At 36.6% G+C, this 24,816-nt stretch overlaps 1 protein-coding gene across 6 annotated transcripts in view; it reads left to right on the top strand.

Annotated features, from left to right (window-relative positions):
- The window catches only part of EXOC6 (exocyst complex component 6), a 228,740-nt gene that overhangs the window by 23,131 nt on the left and 180,793 nt on the right, over positions 1-24,816 (top strand). For all 6 annotated transcript variants that reach the window (XM_037804144.1, XM_037804148.1, XM_037804145.1 and 3 more), the window contains exon 2: positions 23,975-24,146. In XM_037804144.1, coding sequence (XP_037660072.1) covers positions 23,975-24,146 — 172 coding nt within the window. The remainder of the gene's footprint in view (positions 1-23,974; positions 24,147-24,816) is intronic.

Genomic DNA, 24,816 nt, shown 5'->3' on the forward strand with positions numbered 1-24,816 from the left:
TTGTTTATTCAGCAGTAGAATATTGTGCATATTTTGAAAAAATTAAGTGTTTTTTAAAAGCTAAATAGTATTGTGTTTTATGTTTAAATTATTGTAATTCTGGAGACCTGCTTGACATGGTGTTTTCCTTAGGAGTTATTAGCTTAAATTATGCCTGGAGGCCCCTTAAAGCAATCAGTTTATAGATTATTCTGGGGCAGTGCTTCCCAGGATTTTCATATCATGGCATACACGGAAAATTATATTGAGTACTGAGATGATCATTATTATGGTATTTCTGTAACCCTTTCAATGGGGAAGATGTGCTCTAACACATGGGTCAGATAAGGACTTTTTTAAACTCCCTAATTTGTAAGAAATTTATGTGTGTGGGTGGGTGTGTCTTAGTCAAGGTTGTCTTTTGGTTTTAGTTATATGTAACTGTTTTAGTTTCCTAGGCTGCTCAAAGCAAATACCAGGAAATGGGTCTGGTTAAACAATGGGAATTTATTAGTGTACACTTTTGAGGCCAGGAAAATGTCCAAATCAAGGCTATGCTTTCTCCCCAAAGAATTCTTATGCTTACAAAGCATACCCTTTCATATCAGTCAACTAATTTGATTGTCATTTTCATGATGCCATGTTCTTACCTGCCTGTCTTTACCCATGATTGAATATGCTCCTCCTTATTTCACCTATTCAAATATTATTTATCACTGAATTCCCATCTCAGGTCCTATTTCCTCTATGAGATCTTTGTATCTTAGAACACTACATTCTACATGGATATATATATATATATATATATATATATATATATGTATAATTTTCTTTTTTTCTATGTCTAAATTCTTATAGCATGAGTTTTCTTTTAGGCTGGGTATGAATGTCAGTGTTCAGGTATGTCTTACATGCCTAATGAAATTGTCCCTGAAGCCTATAATTGGCATACACACCTGATTAGTTTCCACTATGTTACATAGCATAATGCCATGGGCAAATTTGAGACTCAGTAAATAGTTTTTGAATTAAATTAATGAAGAACACAAACCTTCCTTATAGAAAACTTGAAAAATACGGAAAAATAGAGGGGAGAGAAAATAACTTTTGTTCATAATACTTAAGAATAATTGCTGACACTTCTAATTTTTTCTATGTATAGAGGGCATGCAGTAAATATTTGTTGAATATTTTTCGAATGAAGTGATAATATTCAACTTACTGAATTTTGAATAAAGGTATAACTACAGTGTATACAATTTCATCCTGTTTTCTCCATGAAAATGACAATATCTTTATTATGTTTTTATCTGATTATGAAAGTAATAAATACTCGTTAAAAAAAATCTCAGCACAATATGGGAATGTATATGTGTAAAAAAAAATCATTTAAATCTCTGTTACCCAGAAATACTGGATTAGTATTTGGTGTGCATATTTCCCAGTTTTTTCTGTGCATATATGTATGTGTGTGTCTCTGTTTACATATATCCTTTCTGAACTTAATATTGACTATGTCTATTATGATGTTGCTAAAACATCTCTGTAAGGCAAATTCTTCATGGTTGTTTAACATTGCAGAGTACATATATCTTAGTTTAATTATTTCCTTATTACTGCTATTTAGGTGTTATGTTTTGTGAAATTCTGTTAACAGTAATGTTAACTCTAAAATAATTTCTTTGTCAGGATTTTGTTCCTGGTTAACAGTTATCATGTAGGTAATAATAGGTAATAGCTAAGACCTATTGACTGTTTACTGTATACCAGTCACTGTTTTTAATACTTAAATGCAGTATTTCATTAAATCTTCACAAGGTACGAATGAAGTACCATTATAATATCCATTTGGCAGATGAGAAAATTGAGTTAGAGATAAATTAGGTCATTTGCTATAGGTACTTAGTAAGTGGTTGAGCTAGATGTGCATCCAGGCCATTTGACTCCAGAGCCTACACCCTTTAATTACAATGCTTTGCCATCTAATCTAGAGTATCAGATAATGAAAGCTGCAATATAAAAACATTACTTAGTTCTAAATACTATTGAATTGTTCATTTTAGGATGGTTAATTTTGTGTTATGTGAACTTCACCTCAATAAAACAAAAGAATATTCGTAACTATTACTTTTTAACTAAAAAAGGGAGATCGTTTACAGTAAGGTTGGGAGTGGTTAGTAATGTGACCAGAAGTGGACTCAGGGAGGGAGAGTCCTATATTTGGAACTTGTGCTAGGCCAGAGGAGCTCATATGTTGAAATTAACAGTTGCATAGGTCTCTTCTTCCTCTGCAGACACAGACCTCTGGTTGCTTTAGTAAGGCCAGTTGCCAGTTCATTCTCCTTAGGAGATTGGCGGGAGGGGGGCTGCTTGGTGCAGGAAAACTCACTGAACTTTTTACCCTCTCCATTCCTCTTTTCAATTCTAATTGATGGAAAATAAAACCCCCATAGAACATGATTATTCCCGACCTTCCCTTTTCATTCTCATCCTCATTCATTCCCATAGTAAAAAATAACTTAAATCTGGTTTGCTTTTAGGGCTCTCTTTCTGTAGAAGGGCTGGTTCTCTTGGTTTGGTAGAGCAGGCGTAATGTGTATGTATATGTAGGGAATGTATGATGTGTATGAATTGTTGATATTTTGGTATTGCCCACTTCATTACAAAGGAGCTTAATTTTGAGAGAATTTATTAATAGAGGCATTGCCATAGTAATAAGAAATTTACTGTGGAATTGAGCAGTGAACATGTTACTGACATATTTAAGGTAAATAATTTCAGTAACTGAGTATTAAAATATTTGGTGATTTTTGCAGTGAGCTCCTTTTGCCTTTTTTTCCTGCAATATCATAAAACATTCCTTTTGAGTCCAATATTTGGAATGTATACCTGGCTTTAATCTTTTAGTAGTTACATGATGTTGAGCAAATCCTTTAACTTCTCTAAGCATCATTTCCTTCATCTGTGAGGTGGAGCTAAAACCAGTTGCCCTTTCCACTTCTTCAGAGTTCTTGGGATTAAATGAGATACAGTATGCAAAATTGCTTTGTGGAATTGCAGAGCACTAGTATAAATATAAAAGATTTAAAAATTTTTTGTTTTATTTATATTTTGCTTTTGTTTTTTTATTTGTATTTTGCTCTCTTTAACTTCTTTTTTTCTTCTGCTGTTTGCAGAACTATGAAATTGCCAATAGACAATGGACTGTGTGTTCAGGATCAATAATGGGAGTTGGGAATTAGACTTATATCAGGGTAACCATGTTTCTGGTTTTATCTGTACTAATTCTGAATGTCCTTATTTGGCAAAATTCTTCGTCTTTTGAAAAACACATTATAAAAATTTAATATATATGCATTAATATAAATAAATAAAATTTGAATCCTTTTTTCCAAAGTTAAAATTAAATACATTTGTGTCTGACTTTCATTTTTAATATTTTCTGCAATTTAGTAAAGTTCTAGTTTTTACTTTAAGATCTACTTTTATAATGATATCTATTCCAGGACCTCCAAAATGATTTTTTCTTTAAACATTAATTTTATTTGATATGTTTTCCCCCCAGAAAATACTAATGTTATATAATTAGAGGTTGGTTGAAAACCCATAGATCTTTTAGAAATATAAATTATGTTTCACTCAATAATTTTGGCATTATATATAACACATCAAATATGAATGAATCATAAAAATCATCTATTTGTAGATTTTCCAATGCTGATAGGGAAGGTATATGAAAAACATTTTTGGTTGTATTTGATTATATTCAGTTTCTTTTAATCTGTGCCTATGAGTCAGTGCTAATTTCCCATCAGTTTTCAGTGTTATACATGCTCATGTATTTATTATACATTTAAACACTGACTTTATGATGTTCTTTAATAAAATTATTTTTAGATATATTGTTTCAATATTTGGGTACTTACTATATGTCAGGTACTATGTAATGTATACAAATTTATCCTATGATAGATTTTCCATGCTTACCCACAGGACCTAAGATCGCCAGAGAATTTTTATGGTGTTTTTAGTTCCACTCTGCAGTTTTTAACCATTATATTAAAGCAGTACATAGCATGATAAAGCAGCTTCAAAAAAGGGTGAAATCAATTTTAGTTTGACTTCATAGTATAGTACTTAGTTTTTAATTAGGTTATGTTTGAGATTCGTATCATATTTTGATGCAGTGATGAGAAAAATACTTGAATTTATAGAGGTTACTTTTTGGTGAAGGGTGCCCTCTAGCGAACCTATTCTTTTTATTAAGATTTGAGGTTTTCTGCATCCTCAGAGAACTTCTGAATTGCTTACACATATAGAAGACACCTTCAGTTCTCAAGGAACTTAGAAGATAGAACATCCACTAAATAACAAAAGAATAAGTTTGAAGTGATATACAAATAAATACATGATAGTGTTGTATAGACTTTATGTAATAGACTGGGAAAATTCCAGGTAATAGGAAAGTTATTATCCACTATTCATGAAATTATCCTAAAAGAACCATATTGAACTGAAATTTGAAATAAGATTAAGATTGAGGCATATGGTGGAGGAAGGGCTTCCTGGGGTAGGAAAAATGTTAAAGACATATGGAAAAGGCTTAGTATGAAAAGGATAAAAAATAAAGAGAAAAGGAATTGTCCTGGAAAAGGTTTTGAATGTAATACTATTTAAAATATTTTATGCAAATTTCCAAATAAGTTGTGTTATACTCAGAAACCTTTTTTTTTCAGGAATTCCGGAAGGACTTGGCTGGGCATTTGTGGCTTGGGCTTTCTCATGCGGTTGCTGTAGTCAGATATTGATCTCCATCAGCTATCTGCTGGGGCTGAAGTCATTTCATGGCTCAAGTGGGCTAGATAGTGAAGATTGCTTACACATTGCTGGCGGTTGGTGGCACTCTTCCTTGGGTCATTTTCAGAGTACTCAAATTTGTCATTTTCAGGGTACTCCTCAGATTTGTCATTTTCAGGGTGCTCAGATTTCTTACATGGCGGATGACTTCCTCCAGAGTGAGTGTCAAAAGAAGTCCAGGTGGCAGTTGCGTGACCTTTTCTAGCCTCTGTAGTTAACAGAGTATTGCATCTGGCATATTTTATTGGTGGGAGTAATAACAAGGCTTCCCAGATCCAAGGGAAGGAGATTGTAGACCCCACCTCTCAATGGAAGGTATGTCAAAGAATTTTGGCCCTATGTCATAAAATGACCACGTTTACATTCCTGCTTCCCTGATGAATTAGGCTCAGTGCAAATAAATTTTAATGATTTAAGAACTAGTTATGCCTTGTATTAAAGTTGTTTGTATGTGTGCCTGTTTTTTGCAGTTGATTTTAAGTGTCTGTTGCATGTGGTTGGTACTTGAATATTTTTGGGGAAGAGTTCTTTGTCTTGCTATGACTAACTTGGAACTGTTTCATAGAGAGTATCAGGGAAAGTTATGGGAAGGTTGTTATTCATGTTTTCTGTATTTGATAAAATGGTTGGAAGAATGTTAGAAGTATTAGCTATATATTGATCATCTTTCTTGCTATTTCATATTACTAAGTGTGCCAGTTTTGAATGTATTATGTCCCCCAAAACACCATTATCTTTGATGCAGTCTTGTGTGGGCAGATGTATTAGTGTTGATTAGATTGTAATTCTTTGATTGTTTCCATGGAGATGTGACCCACCCAACTGTAGGTGATAACTCTGATTAGATAATTTCCATGGAGGTGTGGCCCTGCCTATTCAGCATGGGCCTTGATTAGTTCACTGGAACCCTATAAAAGCTCAGACAGAAGGAGCAGGCTTGCTAAAGCCAAGAGGGATACTTTGAATAACACACAGGAGCTGAGAGAGGATCTGCAACTTACAGAGACATTTTAGAGATGGCCTTTGACAGCAGACTTTTGCTCCGGAGAAGCTAAGGGAGGATGAACGCCCCAAGAGCTACTGAGAGTGACATTTTGAAGAGGAGCTACAGCCTAGAGAGGAACGTCCTGGGAGAAAGCCAGTTTGAAACCAGAACTTGGAGCAGACTCCAGTCATATGCCTTCCCAGCTAACAGAGGTTTTCTGGACGCCATTGGCCATCCTCCAGAAGGTACCCAATTGTTGATGTGTTACCTTGGACACTTTATGGCCTCAAGACTGTAACTGTGTGACCAAATAAACTTTTATAAAAGCCAAACCATTTCTGGTGTTTTGCATTCTCGCAGCATTAGCAAACTAAAACACTAAGTAACTATACTAGAAATATTTATGCCAAGATTGAGTGGCTACTTTGCACAAGTCTTCTGAGCCTTTAAGCTGGAGAGATGGTATCTTTGCTATTTATTGCTTAAAAGAAAAGAATTCCAAATCATGAGACTTCCTGAAAAAAGGGGCCCTTTTCCCAAATGCTAACTCATTTTCTATTTTTTTTATCATCATTTTATTGAGATATATTCACATACCACGCAGTCATACAAAACAAATCGTACTTTCGATTGTTTACAGTACCATTACATAGTTGTACATTCATCACCTAAATCAATCCCTGACACCTTCATTAGCACACACACAAAAATAACAAGAATAATAATTAGAGTGAAAAAGAGCAATTGAAGTAAAAAAGAACACTGGGTACCTTTGTCTGTTTGTTTCCTTCCCCTACTTTTCTACACATCCATCCATAAACTAGACAAAGTGGAGTTTGGTCCTTATGGCTTTCCCAATCCCATTGTCACCCCTCATAAGCTACATTTTTATACAACTGTCTTCGAGATTCATGGGTTCTGGGTTGTAGTTTGATAGTTCCAGGTATCCACCACCAGCTACCCTAATTCTTTAGAACCTAAAAAGGGTTGTCTAAAGTGTGCGTAAGAGTGCCCACCAGAGTGATCTCTCGGCTCGTTTTGGAATCTCTCTGCCACTGAAGCTTATTTCATTTCCTTTCACATCCCCCTTTTGGTCAAGAAGATGTTCTCCGTCCCACGATGCCGGGTCTACATTCCTCCCCGGGAGTCATATTCCACGTTGCCAGGGAGATTCACTCCCCTGGGTGTCTGATCCCACGTAGGGGGGAGGGCAGTGATTTCACCTTTCAAGTTGGCTTAGCCAGAGAGAGAGGGCCACATCTGAGCAACAAAGAGGCATTCAGGAGGAGACTCTTAGGCACAAATATAGGGAGGCCTAGCCTCTCCTTTGCAGCAACCGTCTTCCCAAGGGTAAAACTTATGGTAGAGGGCTCAACCCATCAAACCACCAGTCCCCTATGTCTGTGGTCATGTTAGCAACCATGGAGGTGGGGTAGGCGAATACCCCTGCAATCTCCACAGGCTCCTCAGGGGGGCACTACATCTTTTTTTTTTTTCCTTGTTTTTCTTTTTTTTTTTTTTTTTTAACTTTCCCTTCTTTTTTAAATCAACTGTATGAAAAAAAAGTTGAAAAGAAAACAAACATACAATTAAAGAACATTTCAAAGAGACCATAACAAGGGAGTAAGAAAAAGACAACTAACCTAAGATAACTGCTTAACTTCCAACATGTTCCTACTTTACCCCAAGAAAGTTACATAATATAGCAACATTTCTGTGAACTTGTTCCTACTATATCCATCAGAAATTAACAGACCATAGTCATTTCTGGGCATCCCCAGAACGTTAAATAGCTTATCTGTTCTTCTTGGATTATTGTTCCCCCTTCCTTAATTGCTCTCTACTGCTAGTTCCCCTACATTCTACATTATAAACCATTTGTTTTACATTTTTCAAAGTTCACATTAGTGGTAGCATATAATATTTCTCTTTTTGTGCCTGGCTTATTTCGCTCAGCATTATGTCTTCAAGGTTCATCCATGTTGTCATATGTTTCACCAGATCGTTCCTTCTTACTGCCGCGTAGTATTCCATCGTGTGTGTATACCACATTTTATTTATCCACTCATCTGTTGAAGGACATTTGGGTTGTTTCATCTCTTGGCAATTGTGAATAATGCTGCTATGAACATTGGCGTGCAGATATCTGTTCGTGTCACTGCTTTCCGATCTTCCGGGTATATACCGAGAAGTGCAATCGCCGGATCGAATGGTAGCTCTATATCTAGTTTTCTAAGGAACTGCCAGACTGACTTCCAGAGTGGCTGAACCATTATACAGTCCCACCAACAATGAATAAGAGTTCCAATTTCTCCACATCCCCTCCAGCATTTGTAGTTTCCTGTTTGTTTAATGACAGCCATTCTAACCGGTGTTAGATGGTATCTCATTGTGGTCTTAATTTGCATCTCTCTAATAGCTAGTGAAGCTGAACATTTTTTCATGTGTTTCTTGGCCATTTGTATTTCCTCTTCAGAGAACTGTCTTTTCATATCTTTTGCCCATTTTATAATTGGGCTGTCTGTACTATTGTCATTGAGTTGTAGGATTTCTTTGTATATGCAAGATATCAGTCTTTTGTCAGATACATGGTTTCCAAAAATTTTTTCCCATTGAGTTGGCTGCCTCTTTACCTTTTTGAGAAATTCCTTTGAGGTGCAGAAACTTCTAAGCTTGAGGAGTTCCCATTTATCTATTTTCTCTTTTGTTGCTTGTGCTTTGGGTGTAAAGTCTAGGAAGTGGCCGCCTAATACAAGGTCTTGAAGATGTTTTCCTACATTATCTTCTAGGAGTTTTATGGTACTTTCTTTTATATTGAGATCTTTGGTCCATTTTGAGTTAATTTTTGTGTAGGGGGTGAGGTAGGGGTCCTCTTTCATTCTTTTGGATATGGATATCCAACTCTCCCAGCCCCATTTGTTGAAAAGACCATTATGGCTCAGTTCAGTGACTTTGGGGGCCTTATCAAAGATCAGTCGGCCATAGATCTGAGGGTCTATCTCTGAATTCTCAATTCGATTCCATTGATCTATATGTCTATCTTTGTGCCAGTACCATGCTGTTTTGGCAACTGTGGCTTTATAATAAGCTTCAAAGTCAGGGAGTGTAAGTCCTCCCACTTCGTTTTTCTTTTTTAGAGTGTCTTTGGCAATTCGAGGCATCTTCCCTTTCCAAATAAATTTGATAACTAGCTTTTCCAAGTCTGCAAAGTAGGTTGTTGGAATTTTGATTGGGATTGCATTGAATCTGTAGATGAGTTTGGGTAGAATTGACATCTTAATGACATTTAGCCTTCCTATCCATGAACATGGAATATTTTTCCATCTTTTAAGGTCCCCTTCTATTTCTTTTAGTAGAGTTATGTAGTTTTCTTTGTATAGGTCTTTTACATCTTTGGTTAAGTTTATTCCTAGGTACTTGATTTTTTTAGTTGCTATTGAAAATGGTATCTTTTTCTTGAGTGTCTCTTCAGTTTGTTCATTTCTAGCATATGGAAACATTACTGACTTATGTGCATTAATCTTGTATCCCGCTACTTTGCTAAATTTGTTTATTAGCTCTAGTAGCTGTATCGTCGATTTCTCAGGGTTTTCTAGATATAAGATCATATCATCTGCAAACAATGACAGTTTTACTTCTTCTTTTCCAATTTGGATGCCTTTTATTTCTTTGTCTTGCCGGATTGCCCTGGCTAGCACTTCCAGCACAATGTTGAATAACAGTGGTGACAGCGGGCATCCTTGTCTTGTTCCTGATCTTAGAGGGAAGGCTTTCAGTCTCTCACCATTGAGTACTATGCTGGCTGTGGGTTTTTCATATATGCTCTTTATCATGTTGAGGAAGTTTCCTTCAATTCCTACCTTTTGAAGTGTTTTTATCAAAAAGGGATGTTGGATTTTGTCAAATGCTTTTTCAGCATCTATTGAGATGATCAATTGATTTTTCCCTTTCGAGTTTTTAATGTGCTGTAATACATTGATTGTTTTTCTTATGTTGAACCATCCTTGCATGCCTGGAATGAACCCCACTTGGTCATGGTGTATGATTTTTTTAATGTGTCTTTGGATTCGATTTGCAAGTATTTTGTTGAGGATTTTTGCATCTATATTCATTAGGGAGATTGGCCGGTAGTTTTCCTTTTTTGTAGCATCTTTGCCTGGTTTTGGTATTAGATTGATGTTAGCTTCATAAAATGAGTTAGGTAGTGTTCCATTTTCTTCAATGTTTTGAAAGAGTTTGAGTAAGATTGGTGTCAGTTCTTTCTGGAAAGTTTGGTAGAATTCCCCTGTGAAGCCATCTGGCCCTGGGCATTTATTTGTGGGAAGATTTTTGATGACTGATTGGATCTCTTTGCTTGTGATGGGTTGGTTGAGGTCTTCTATTTCTTCTCTGGTCAGTCTAGGTTGTTCATATGTTTCCAGGAAATTGTCCATTTCTTCTACATTATCCAGTTTGTTGCCATACAGTTGTTCATAATATCCTCTTATAATTTTGTTAATTTCTTCAGGATCTGCAGTTATGTCACCTTTTTCATTCATTATTTTGTTTATATGGTTCTTCTCTCTTTTTGATTTTGTCAGTCCAGCTAGGGGCTTGTCAATCTTGTTGATCTTCTCAAAGAACCAACTTTTGGTGATATTTATCCTCTCTATTGTGTTTTTGTTCTCTATGTCATTTATTTCTGCTTTAATCCTTGTTATTTCTTTTCTTCTACTTGGTTTAGGATTGGTTTGCTGTTCATTTTCTAGCTTCTTCAGTTGATCCATTAGTTCTTTGATTTTGGCTCTTTCTTCCTTTTTAATATATGCGTTTAGTGCTATAAATTTCCCCCTTAGCACTGCTTTTGCTGCATCCCATAGGTTTTGGTATGTTGTGTTCTCATTTTCATTCGTCTCTATATATTTAGCAATTTCTCTTGCTATTTCTTCTTTAACCCACTGATTGTTTAGGAGTGTGTTGTTTAACCTCCAGGTATTTGTGAATTTTCTAAGTCTCTGATGGTTATTGACTTCTAATTGTATTCCATTGTGGTCAGAGAATGTGCTTTGAATAATTTCAATCTTTTTAAATTTATTGAGGCTTGTTTTATGTCCCAGCATATGATCTATTCTGGAGAAAGTTCCGTGAGCACTAGAAAAGTATGTGTATCCTGGTGATTTGGGATGTAATATCCTGTAGATGTCTGTTAAATCTAATTCATTTATCAGATTGTTTAGGTTTTCAATTTCCTTATTGGTCTTCTGTCTGGTTGATCTATCTATAGGAGAGAGTGATGTGTTGAAGTCTCCCACAATTATTGTGGAAACATCAATTGCTTCCTTTAGTTTTGCCGGTGTTTCTCTCATGTATTTTGTGGCACCTTGATTGGGTGCATAGACATTTACGATTGTTATTTCTTCTTGCTGAATTGCCCCTTTTATTAGTATGTAGTGGCCTTCTTTGTCTCTCAAAACATCCCTGCATTTGAAGTCTATTTTATCTGAGATTAATATTGCTACACCTGCTTTCTTTTGGCTGTAGCTTGCATGAAATATTTTTTTCCATCCTTTCACTTTCAGTTTCTTTGTGTCCCTGTGTCTAAGATGAGTCTCTTGTATGCAACATATTGATGGTTCATTTTTTTTGATCCATTCTGCGAATCTATATCTTTTAATTGGGGAGTTTAATCCATTTACATTGAACGTTAAAACCGTGAAGGCATTTCTTGAATCGGCCATCTTATCCTTTGGTTTATGTTTGCCATATTTTTCCCCTCTCTCTGTTAATATCCTTTATTGTACCCCTACCGAATCTCTTTAGTACTAAACCTTTCTCCAAGTCTCTCTGTCCTGTCTTTGTTTCTCTGTCTGTAGGGCTCCCTTTAGTATCTCCAGTAGGGCAGGTCTCTTGTTAGCAAATTCTCTCAGCATTTGTTTGTTTGTGAAAAATTTAAGCTCTCCCTCAAATTTGAAGGAGAGCTTTGCTGGATAAAGTATTCTTGGCTGGAAATTTTTCTCACTCAGAATTTTAAATATATCGTGCCACTGCCTTTTCGCCTCCATGGTGGCTGCTGAGTAGTCACTACTTAGTCTTATGCTGTTTCCTTTGTATGTGGTGAATTGCTTTTCTCTTACTGCTTTCAAAACTTGCTCCTTGTCTTCTGTGTTTGACAGTGTGATCAGTATATGTCTCGGAGTGGGTTTATTTGGATTTATTCTATTTGGAGTTCGCTGAGCATTTATGATTTGTGTATTTATGTTGTTTAGAAGATTTGGGAAGTTTTCCCCAACAATTTCTTTGAATACTCTTCCTAGACCTTTACCCTTTTCTTCCCCTTCTGGGACACCAATGAGTCTTATATTCGGACGTTTCATATTATCTATCATATCCCTGAGGTCCATTTCGATTTTTTCAATTTTTTTCCCCATTCTTTCTTTTATGCTTTCATTTTCCATTCTGTCATCTTCCAGGTCACTGATTCGTTGTTCAGCTTCCTCTAGTCTTGTACTATGAGTGTCCAGAATCTTTTTAATTTGGTCAACAGTTTCTTTAATTTCCATAAGATCATCCATTTTTTTATTTAGTCTTGCAATGTCTTCTTTATGCTCTTCTAGGGTCTTCTTGATTTCCTTCATATCCCGTACTATGGTCTCATTGTTCATCTTTAGTTCTTTGAGTAGCTGCTCTAGGTGCTGTGTCTCTTCTGGTCTTTTGATTTGGGTGCTTGGGGTTGGGTTATCCATATTGTCTGGTTTTTTCATATGCTTTATAATTTTCTGTTGTTTTTGGCCTCGTGGCATTTGCTGAACTTGATAGGGTTCTTTTAGGGTTTGTAGACCTATTGAAGTCCTTATCTCTAATTTATCATATCTACAGCTTCGTGGAGTACTTTCTCTAACTAACCAGCAGGTGGCGTCCACAAGCCACCTGTTCTCCACAAGCCAGTTCTCCCCTGCTTAGCCTTTTTGGTGAGTGGGGGAGTGAGTCTTGTGGGGCTCAATTGGTGTACCAAGCTTGCGTGTGTAGTTGGTGTTGCCTGCCCTGTATGTGGGGCGTGTTTCTGGGCAGTCGGGGAGGGGGGGTGGCCCTAACAATCAAATCTCCCTGATGATCCTAGAGTTTTAAAGCTGCTGCAATAGTCTAATCCTTCAGTTCAGTCCTGCCACAGTTTGTCTCTGCCACTGACCCACAAGTCTTTGGTATTGGCGTATGGCTCCTGAGACTTGCAAGTGGGCCCCTCTTCCAGGCCGTGCACCCCGGGTCCTCTGTTGAGGGATGACTGTGCTATGTCACAGGTGAGTGCCGTCCCCCCAGGGCAGTTCTGGGCTGCTGGGCTGTGTAGGGAGGCTCCCAGTCTGCTCAAATGATGGCTGAATGGGGCTTTGTTAATTCACACTGCTCCACCTTCCCAGCTCTGGGACAATCAGCTGAGGTTGCAGGGAAGGCTAATGTCCACGCCCAGTTTTGTGGTGTGTGCCTGTTATTTGAAGCACTTCCGTCACACTGGGTTGTCTGGGGCAGCTCTGGGCCATGGGGCTGGCGATGGGCAGGAGTGTTTCCTGTCCACCAGGATGGTGGCTGTGAGCAGACACCCCCCTTTTCTTGGGAAGTTGTGGTGTTTAGTGAATTTTCTCAGCCACTGGATTATTGCGTTTTGTCTCAGAGCTCTCCTAGTTCTACTCTTGACTTGACCTGCCCAAATTGCAAGTCTTTGAAGCTTTGTGTATTGGGCTTCTTAGAGTAATTGTTTTAGAAAAAGAAAAAAGGATTAAAAAAAAAAAAAAAAAAAGGGGCCTTCCTCAGAGATCTAATGGGTTATTGAAATGCTAATAGACAAAGTAGCCAGGGCCATTAAGGAAAGGTCCACAGGGCAGAGAGATCAGCTTTTCTTCGGGATTTGCATATGCGTCTCAAGGCCTGAGCTCCGCCCTTCCCCTTTCTGTGTTCACCAGAACTCCAAAAATCTTCTGCTTTTATTTTGGAGTTTTTCGCATTATTTTTTTTTTCTATGCCTGTCTCCTCTCTGCTGGGCTGGCAGCTCTCAGATTCTCTGGTGTCTGGTCTCAGTCTATCTATGGTTGGAGTATGAATCAGTAGAATGAGTTTCTGAGAAGGGCTACCACTGCAGTTCTCCCTTCTCCTTCCCGGAGCTGGCAACCCCTCCTGCCACGGGACTGAGCCTGGCAGGGAGGGGCGCGGGTCCCCTGGCCGCAAAAACTTACAGATTTCGCTGATGTCAGCAGTTCGACCTTTTCATGAGTGTTGTATGAAGTATGCCCAAAGTCAGATTGCTCTGTGGTGTCCAGTCCACGCAGTTCCTGGCTTTTTACCTACTTTCCTGGAGGAGTAACTAAAACTTACAGCTCACCAGTCTGCCATCTTGCCTCATTTTCTATTTTTGACTAATATTTTAGCTCATTGTTTCTCACATGGATGTTAGATTTCAGGTGGGTTATAAATTGGTATGAGGAGATTGCCCCACTGAAAGATTAGATTACATTCCCAATTAACATAGCCAAGGATACAAAAATTTAATAGAAGCGGAGTGGCCACTCAGGCAAGTACAGGTAGGAACAGATAGAGCATATCGCAAGCTTTGGTTTCCAGGGTCCATACAGGGAACATAGAGAACAGATAATGACTTTATCTTGGCAAAATAGGGATTCACAAGATCTCAAAAGCTTAATTTTTGCTGTCATTACACTTTTATACTTGAGGTTAATGTATGTCCCATTCTGAAAATATCTATGCTAATAATTCATATGCTTCTGTTTAAGGAAATGTTTTCAAATCTTGGGTTTAGATCACTTTGCCAGATGGCTAATTTGTTGTATGACCAGTTTACTGAACTTGCCAAATTTACAAATTTACCAAAGACTTGCTTTATAAGACAATTTTGAAGTTGATAAGCAATTTATATTGGGTAGGATGGTTTTAATAGCTTTTGAAAATTTCTAGTAAGCATTTTTAGGTTTACTTTTAATTTTGTCTTCACAGCAGCATTTTTAGGAATATTTAATTTGTCAAATGCTGATAATCATAGGGCAGTTAATTGTCTTATAAATATATTTAATATTCAGAAAAATATATAATCAGTAAGACTGGTACCTAAAATTTGAAAAGCATTCAGTATAAATATGAAGTATCATAAGCAATGTCATTAATATGAAATATCAAAATTTTAATTACTACTTTCTAGAAATATAAACTTAAGATTGATATTCTAGAAATTAAGCTTGATATTTGAATCCTTAGTGAAAGAATAATAAAAATGCCTATAGTCTATAAGAATAAAGGATGCAAAAGAAATTTTTTTATTACTAGATACACAAAATGAAGGCTAATCTGTCATTTGAGGAACTGCCCAAAAAATATGTGGTTAGTGTTTGAAAAAGTAGAAAATGACATTAAAAAGCTTCCAAAGGAAGTCAGAAATAGCTGGTACTATTCTGTCAGAGATAAAAGAGGGAAATTTTATTTTCTGATAAAGGTTTGTTGGAAAAAACTGTCATCTAAAGGTAAAAGCAGTATTGGTGCCCAAGGATTCCTGAACAGTATTTCTGCCTCTAGTTTTCCATATTATGAAAGGCCATTTCCTTGCTAGAGCCTTTTTTTTTTCTTAAAAGAATTTGATTGACATTTAATAAAAGTCATAGGAAAGCCTGCCAGTGGCCAACATTTTAATCTCAGTCACTCTAGCTGAGTATCTTCTCACATTATTCATCAAACACTTTGGCCATGCTCTTTTGTGTTTATGTACGAGTGTATTTGTTCTACTGGAGAACAAAGGGTTCTGGGACAGAGAAAGGGCATTTTAATTTTTTCTAGAAATGGAACTCTTGTACTTTAGTAAATGCAGGTAATTTGGGGAAATTGGGATTGGGTACTTTGAGATTATGTCACTTTTTCTATAAGTGTAAATATTATTTTAATAAAAGAGGAGATAAAAGTCATTTTTTAGGAAATGAATACATTTTATTTTCTTCACAGTTATTGTGATAGATTATTCTTTACCATGAAGACACAGTGAAAGAAAAAGATTTTGAAAATAATATGTGCTTTTTGAAAAAAAAAATTCTCGATTTATTACTAGTGATAAGGAAAGAGTGCTTTTTTAAAATAGTACCTTGTGAGTGTTGTTTGTTTTTCATCATAAAGAAACATTTTCCTTTAAAAAATAAAGCTGTCATGTGATTAATGAGTTATTTTACTTATGTCCAAAAAAAAAAAAAAAATGCAGTAGACTGAGGTCCTCAGTTAAGATATTTGATTTGACCATAAAAGCATTAGTTTTCAGTGAACCAATTTTAACATTTTAATGTCGTCTTAGTTTTCTTATTTTTAAATTAATTTTATTACCACTAGGTGGAGCCCTATACACACAATTCAAGAAGGCATCATGAAAAGATAACTTACTTGTCTAAATTCTGTAAACCTGACTTTGTTTATTATCAAATACTGTGATGTAATTCATACTTCAATAGTTTGTCTTTGCTTTGGTGTGGAAGATTAGCTATACTGAAGATAGAAAACATCTCTGTACTTTAAAAAAACAGCTTTAGCTATGCTTTTGGACATATACATTGTTTTTCTGCATTCTTAGTTGCTAAAATTAAAATATGTAAATAAAATCTTTAGGGTAACATAGCCTATCTTTGTTTTCTGTTCCCATGAAGTTTTTATGCTACTTTTAAAATTGATTTTGCATCTGCATTTTTGTCTGGTTAGCATTAATTTTGGGAGAAGTAAGATTTTATTGTTTTCAGTTTTTGGAAGGGAAAACTGAGCTTTCTTATACTGAAGTTCTCTGTAAATGGAGTGCCAAGATATAATCTTAGTGGATGTGGGATAGTGGAAAATTTACCAGTTTCCTAATGTTCACTCTTGCTGGTTCTGTCATATGAATAGTATGCATGTATTTGTGTATGGGAACTTTGATTAGTTTGCCAATAGACCTTATAAAATTCTGGAGGACATTTTGAAAGCAGAAAAAATTATTTTCATTAAAATTGCATATTGCTTGAAAATTTAGAACAGTGACACATTTGGTACATTGCTACATTAGATGACTATAACTATTAACCAACTTGGAGTTCAAAGAGTGAATAGCACGGAAAAGTATTTCCTTTGCTGCCCTTGTAAATCAAAATTTCAAAGAACAATGATTATTATTCAAAGAAAAAAAATAGATTGTTCAGTGTCCCTTTAGCTGAGGTCAGATGAGTTCAGGGCCCATAATTTTCTTCACTTCATATTTTGCTCCTTATTTTGTTTGTAATTTAATACTGCCTAACAATTAGCTGTACCTCAGTTTTCATCCCCTTTTTCTGTCCTTTGGATGTTTTCACCTGATAGGTGCTTTAGTGTTGATCTAGTTGGTGGCTATGCCAGTAACTCCCTGTCTGCATTTCATGCTGCTTATCACCATTTTTGATTGGAGAGTCTGTATAACATAGTTGTTAAAAGCCCTGGCTTTGGATTTCGGTAGACTTGTCATTAAATCTTGGCTCTACTACTTTGTGACTTTGGACTAATTCTTTAATCTTCCCAAGCTACAGTTGTAAAATGGGTGATAATAGAACCTGTATCATAAAGCTGTATTGAGTATTTATGAGCTAATGCATACAAAGCACTTAATAATAGTAATTTCTTGGTTGGTTGTTATTTTTATTTAAGCCAGAAGCAGCAGACTTCTTTTTTTTTTTTTTTTTTTACAGTCTTATTGAACTGTATTCATATACCCTACAGTCATCCACAGTGTACAATCAGCTATTCACAGTACCATCATATAGTTGTGCATTCATCACCAGAATCAGCTTTTGAACATTTTTATTACTCTAAATAAATAAATAAATAAAAATAAAAGTAAAAAAGAATACCCAAAACATTCCATTCCCCCTTCCCACCCTATTTTTCATTTAGTTTTTGTCCCCATTTTTCTACTCATCTGTCCATATACTGAACAAAGGAAGTGTGAACCATGAGGTTTTCACAGTCACACAGTCATACCCTGTAAGCTACGTAGTTATGTAGTTGTCTTCAAGAATCAAGGCTACTGGGTTGCAGTTCACCATTTTCAGGTATTTCCTTCTAGCTATTCCGATACACTAAAAACTAAAAAGGTTTATCTATATAGCCTTATAAGAATGCCCTCCAGAGTGACCTCTAGATTCCATTTGAAATCTCTCAGCCACTGAAACTTTGTTTCATTCCACTTCCCCCTTTTGGTCAAGAAGATTTTCTCATTTCCACAGTGCCAGGTCCAGGCTTATCCCTGGGAACCATGTCCCATGTTGCCAGGGAGATTTACACCCCTGGGAGTCAAGTCCCACATAGAGGGGAGGGCAGTGAGTTCACCTGCCTTATGGGCTTAGAGAGAGAGAGAGGCCACATCTGAGCAACAAAGAGGTTCTCTGGGGGAGACTGTTAGGCCCAATTATAAGTAGGCTCAGCCTCCCCCCTGCAGCAACAAGCTTCACAAGGGCACTCCCTAAGATCGAGGGCTCATCCTACCAAACTGTCATTCCTCAGCGTTTGTGAGAACACCAGTAACAATCCAGTTGGGGAAGGCCAACATTTCCATGTTCCCCAGTTCCCCAGGGGGCCCTGCAAATATATCCTCATTCTCTGCCCAAATTACTTTGGGATATATTGGAATTTCACACTAACCTGTACAAACCTACCAGATCTTACTTCCTATACAAAGTTCCATGTAATTATGGTGTTTGAATAAACTAACCATACAAGTTAAATTATTTAAGTGTGCTACAGAAAATATAGATCCTGCACCAAATAAATATCTCTTCCCTTGGTCTCACATGGAAGTTGAAGTTTTAAAAAACAGTCAATATCATCCTTTACCTTTTGGACTGATTTGCCTTAGTCCTAACCAGATCTGCTTAATTCATATCTCTAATTGAGGTCTGAACTCTTTTTTAGCTTTTTTAACAGTTGCTGTATGGGGTAATACTGACATTCATAGCTGCCAAGCTCTAACTCTGAGTTTCAGGTATTACACAGATACTCAAAGTTCCAGAGACCAGCTAGGTTATACACCCAGAGTTCAGCATCTCAGAGTTTAGAGATAACCATTACAACTCAGGAATAGATTTGACTGCTATAAGAGCTTACAATCTAGGAACCATTACAGTAAGCATTTCCCTGATAAGCTGTGCTCTAAGATTCAGTTCTCAGAATTTATACATTATAGTTAGTCCATGTTAGTGAGGCATTATAATGTTTGTCTTTTCATTTCTGGTGTACTTCACTCAAAATGCTGTCCTCAAGGTGCATGTCTCACAGCTTCATTCATTCCTGCAGCTGCTTAATATTCTATTGTATGCATACGCCACAGTTCAGCATTCTGTTCATCAGTTGATGTACTCTTAGGCCACCTCCATCCATTGCAGATTGTGAATACTGCCACCATAAACACCAGTGTGCAATATCAATTTTGTCCCTGCTGTGAGATCTTCCAAGTATATACCCCATAATGAGGTTGCAGGACCTTATGGCATCCACATACTTAGCTTCTTGTGGAACCACCACACTGTCCTAGCAGCAGACTTCTTAAACCAGAAGCAAAGATGTGTCTCTCTTTGGCCAGTTAAGTCACTGTGGAGAATTGTTGACAGGAGTGCTCGTTTTCTCCGCTTCTCCATATTTTTCTGCCTCCACCATCTCTCCTGATTATCTCTATGATTATAGATCCCTTCTGAGAAAAGGTTGATAATGCCTGCTATGCCTACAGTGTCAGGAAATTCTTGGGATAAGATTACTTTTGCTTTCTTCCCCTTTCCATTCTTCTTAAAAATACCTACCCTTTTTTTCCTTATAATCCCACTTTGAGTGTTTGCTGGCTTTTAGATTTGTGCTGCTTCTATTAAAATGAGAGAATCAGAACTAGGAACTTTGTAGGGCCCTTTCCAGGGCCAATATTCTATCGTTTGATGAATTTTGGATTCTGGCACTTGGCTGATCCTTCCTATAGTTTAGAATTTCTCTTTACCTTGACTTCATTATTTCTGTGTACTTTACTCAGAATGACCTCCTGATTGGGATTGTAGATGACAAGATGTTGTATCAGGTTGGGGTCCAACTTGTCTGGAATAACAAATGATTATCAGAGGTCAGGAAAGAGTCAGGAGAGATTGAGAAATAGTAATAGGTAGATTAAGACATACTCTTTCTAATTCGCAGTACTAATTCCTTAATGTTATTTTTATTTCTCTCATTGGGTCTTATAGTTCTATTTTAACAACAGAAGGCTTGGAATGTAAATAGTTCACCTGTTTCAGGTTTTGGTTTTCTATTAATGGAGTGCGAATATTGCATATGTTTTGATACTTTTTTGTCCATATTATAATATCAATAGAAAAAGAGGAATTCACCTATGATGCTACATAAATACACTGTCATTGTCCTAGATACTATAAAACAGGAGTTTTTATGTTCTTTTAAACTCTGGAGAATAAATTGAGAAGATATACCAAAGGATGGACTTTAAAAACTTTCAAAAATAAAATAGACTTCTGGAAAAGAACTTTTATTTGTCTTCTTCCTTTTTATTTATATATTATTATTAGTTTTAAAGACATTACAGTATTGCCTTTGGGCTCATAAAGGGATTCAGACTCTCCTTTGGATGGATCCTGTATTAGGGCTAGCCCTGAAATACCTCTCGCTAGAATTTTGCTATAATGTGATATGTTCTGTTTACCACCTGGTGTTTTAAGAGCTACATAAATATCAAACTGTTTCATTAAAATATGTGAAAACTCTTAGAAATTCATGTATATATTTCTTAATGAAATGCAGTACTTGCTCTTGATTATGAAATATAAACTTGTTGTTCATAGCACACCTGGGTCAGTTAGATAAACTTCTTATTGCACATAGATTTTCCATAGGAATAATGTTATTTGTTCAATTAAGAGGCCTTGTTAATTATATGTATTGTGGGAAAAGCATGAGGTAGGAATTCTAGTACTGCTCAGTCACTCACTAGGTTACATTGAGTGTCATTTACCATTTCTGTACCTATTTCCTCGTTTGTGAAAAAAGGAGCAATGATATTTTCTCTGGTGTGATGTAAGGTGAAGCACCAGATGTAACAAATGCAAACGTTCCCATACAAATGTCAGGTATTCACAGCAAATCCTTTAGCATGAATAATTGAGTATTAGATATGTTTATTTGATATTTGTGGCTAGTATTCTATTATTCATTAACTGATTCCCTCATTTAACAAGGAATGGTTATCTCTTATGTGCATACTGTGCTAATAGTATATATTGAGCACTTACGTGTCAGTTATTGTGCTAAGAATTTTTCATATGTTTACTTATTTAATCCTCACAACACTCTGATATAGATGCTATTTTTAGTCCTCATTTTGTGGTTGAGAAAATTGAGATTTAGAAAAGTCAGGTGGCTTACCTGAGGTTAAACAGTTAAGTGACCTTTCTGATTCCATCTGTCTACCCATTCATCCAACCATTTATTCATCATTTATTTATTGAGCATATACCATATGATAGGCATGGTTCTGAGGCTGGGGATATAACAGGAACTGAACAAACAAAAATTCTCTGCCCTCTTGCAACTTACATTCCAGTGGGGGAAGACAGATCATAAATAAAAGTGTGAAACAGAGAGTATATTTTACAGTGAGAAGGGTGATACAGTGATAAAATAAACTCCTTTTATTTTAAAAAAATATACAAGGAGAAAAATAACACAGTGAAGGGGATAGTGTGTGTGTGTGTGTGTGTGTGTGTGTGTGTGTGTGTGTATTTGTGCAATTTAGATATTGTAGCCAGAGGAGGCCTCACTAAGAAGTGAGGGGATAAAAGACCTGCAGGAGGTGAGGGAGGCAGCCTCGTGTGAGAAGAGTGGCCCAGATAGAGGAAACAGTGTGTGGAAAGCTCAGGACAGGAATGTGCCTACTGTGTTTAAGGAACCAGGAGGAGGCCAGTGTTGCTGGCATGGAATAAGGAATGTGTAGAAAGTAGTAACAGATGAGGTCAGTGAGGTAACGTGGGGCAGAATTATGTAGGGCCTTATGGACAGTGTTGTAAGAGAAATAGGGCTTTGAGCAGAGGGGAGTCATATAGGGTTTGACTTCTGTTTTAGTGCGGTCTTTCTGACTACTGTGTTGAGAACAGACTGAAGGGGAGCTAGAGCAGAATCATGGAGACCAATTAGGAAGGAATTGATAATAATCTAGGCAAGATATGTTGATAGCTTAGTCCAGGGAGGTACCAGTGAAGGTAGTGAGATTTAGTTGGATTTCTGGATTGTTGGGAAGAGATGGTGGCAAGAGAAAGAGAACAGTCAGGAATGATTCATAGGTATTCTGTCTGAGCAACTAGAAGAATGGAGATTCTTGAGATGGGAAGACTGAGAGGGGCAGGTTTGGGGGAGGAAGATCAGGAGTTCATTTTTAGATATATTGAGGTGTTTATCAGATATCCAATTGAAGAGATATATGAGTTTGAAATTCATGGAAGAGGTCAGGGCTGGAAATACAAGTTTGGGAGGTGTCAGTATATGTATAGAATTTAAAGCTTCAAGTCTGGGTGAGATCAAGAAAATAGTACAAGTAGAAAAGAGAAGATGTCTCAGGTTGGAACCCAGTTCTAGCTCAGCTATTAAGGAGCTTAAGTTGTTAATAATTGCTATCCTATGAATTGCTGTCTCTAGTATTATAGTGCGTACACATTAAAAGCCTAGGGCCTGGTATCTGCTCTTAAGAAAATATGTTTTATGTGAGGAAACAAAGTATATGACATATATATGGAACATTAAATTACAATACAAAGTAATATTTGATTACATATCAGTATCAGAGTACTTGGCATGGAAATGATTGGCAAAGGCCTCTTGGAAGAAATGGAACTTGAACTGAGCCTCTAACAATGGGCAACAGATGGAGGGGTGTAGCTCAAGGGGTCCTCGTAGGTTCAGTAATTTGCTGCAGGACTCAGAATGTAGCAAAGCTGGTATCCTCACAGTTGCAGTTTATTACAGTGATAGGATACAGGTTAAAAATCAACAACAGAAATAGGTATATGGGGCAGGGTCCAGGATAGTTCCAGGCCTGAAGTTCCAGGTAACCTTTCCCAGTGGAGTTGTGTGTGACAGTGCTTACTTCTCCCATAACAATGTGTAGCAACATGTACGGATTATTTTCAACCAGGGAAGCTCCATCTGAGCCTTGGTGACCAGGGTTTTTATTGGAGGTCAGTCACATAGACGCAGCTGACTGCCTGCGTGGCTGACCTTATAGTATCCAGCCTTTCCACAAGTCAAGCTGATGCCTCATGGTCCAAGGTCTCCAGCATAAATCACATCATTAGCATAAACTATCTGGCCTGACCCAAGTCACCCAAGTTAAACAAAGAAACTTGTGATCAAGCAGGACATTCTAAGCCTTAGAGGTAATCTCCCAGTAGTCAGGGTCAAGGGCCAAAAAACCATTCTTTGGGCAAGGTTAATCCTTTACTGTTCAGGGGTGGGGAGAGGGAAAGAGGGAGGCATTGCCCTTTATGTGGAGACACCATGAACTGAGATGGAGTAGGAATGTGTGTGCCTTGTTTAGAGGTCATTGTGGTGACTGAAATGTGGCCTTATACTTGAGAATACTCTGCAGCCAGACTACCAGGGTTCATATCCCATCTATCACTTGATATTTGCAGGATGTAGGGCAGTTTCATAATCTGTAATTCATCTTAAAGTGGAGATAATAACAATACTTACTTCATAGGCTTGTTGTGAGGATTGAAGAGATAATATATAAAGCACTTAGAAATGACCTGACACATAGTAAATGCTGTTAAAATCAGGGGTTTGTTCGTTTGTTCATTCATTCAGTGATTTCTCTTTTGAGCACTAGTATGTTAACAGCTCTGTACTAGGTCTGTACCTCCTGAGCTTTACACCTTTATGTCCGGGTACGTATTGATATATTTATCTAGAGGGCTTGTAGATCTTTTAACATTAAGATGTCCAAAATAATATTTTTTTACCCAAATTATTTCAAAACTATCAACCCAGTTTATCTGTTCAGAGGTTTTATTTTAAGATATTAGCTGTTGCAAGGATTGGGCTTAATAAAGAATAAATTTTGGTGAACTGGGAAGTTAATTTTAGTTTCTTTTTATATACATACAGGTCTGTGTATGATGATCAACCAAATGCACACAAGAAGTTTATGGAAAAGTTAGATGCTTGTATCCGTAATCATGACAAGGAAATTGAAAAGATGTGTAATTTTCATCATCAGGGTTTTGTAGATGCTATTACAGAACTGCTTAAAGTAAGAACTGATGCAGAAAAACTGAAGGTAAGAAATATGTTAAAATTCTTTTCACCTTGTTTCTCATTAGATTACTCAAGTCTTAGTTTATTCTGCATATGTATAAGTCTTTAAATGTGCTACTTTCAAGAAGTGAATTAGTGTATGTATTTGGAAGTGCTCTTTATCCTCTATTAACATGGTTGTCGTGTTAATGACAGAAGTCATCTCTTTTTTTCTAAAGCGAGTAATACATTGACTTAACAGAAATTCCCTCATGCAGGGAAATGAACTTTTTTCAAAAAAAGCATGTAATGAAAGTCCCATTTTCAGTTTTAGAGTTTTTTAATATTGATAGCTATTAATAAAAAGCTATGCTCTAAAAACCTTTAAAAAACTTATAAATGATTGTGTTCTCAGAATTTAAAAATAATGAAACTTTTTAAAGTTTAACAGCAATGTATAATTTTCTTAAAGAAACTTGGTCTGCGTTTTCTGCCATACAGCAAAAACATTATTTATTTAATGAGGCTTGGATTTTTTCAGTTAGAATAGTAAATACTTAACTATCTGAATTGTCCTGTTTATCTTTCCTTACATTTATTTGGAGGGCTTAGCAGACAGAATGACCCTGATTCACCAAAGGTTATGATTAGAAAACCACTATATAAAGGATATTCAGATAACAAGAGACCAAATACAGCATCAGTGAGGTCAC

This window comes from Choloepus didactylus, chromosome 15, assembly GCF_015220235.1.
Source record: "Choloepus didactylus isolate mChoDid1 chromosome 15, mChoDid1.pri, whole genome shotgun sequence".
NCBI classification, from domain to species: Eukaryota; Metazoa; Chordata; class Mammalia; order Pilosa; family Megalonychidae; genus Choloepus; species Choloepus didactylus.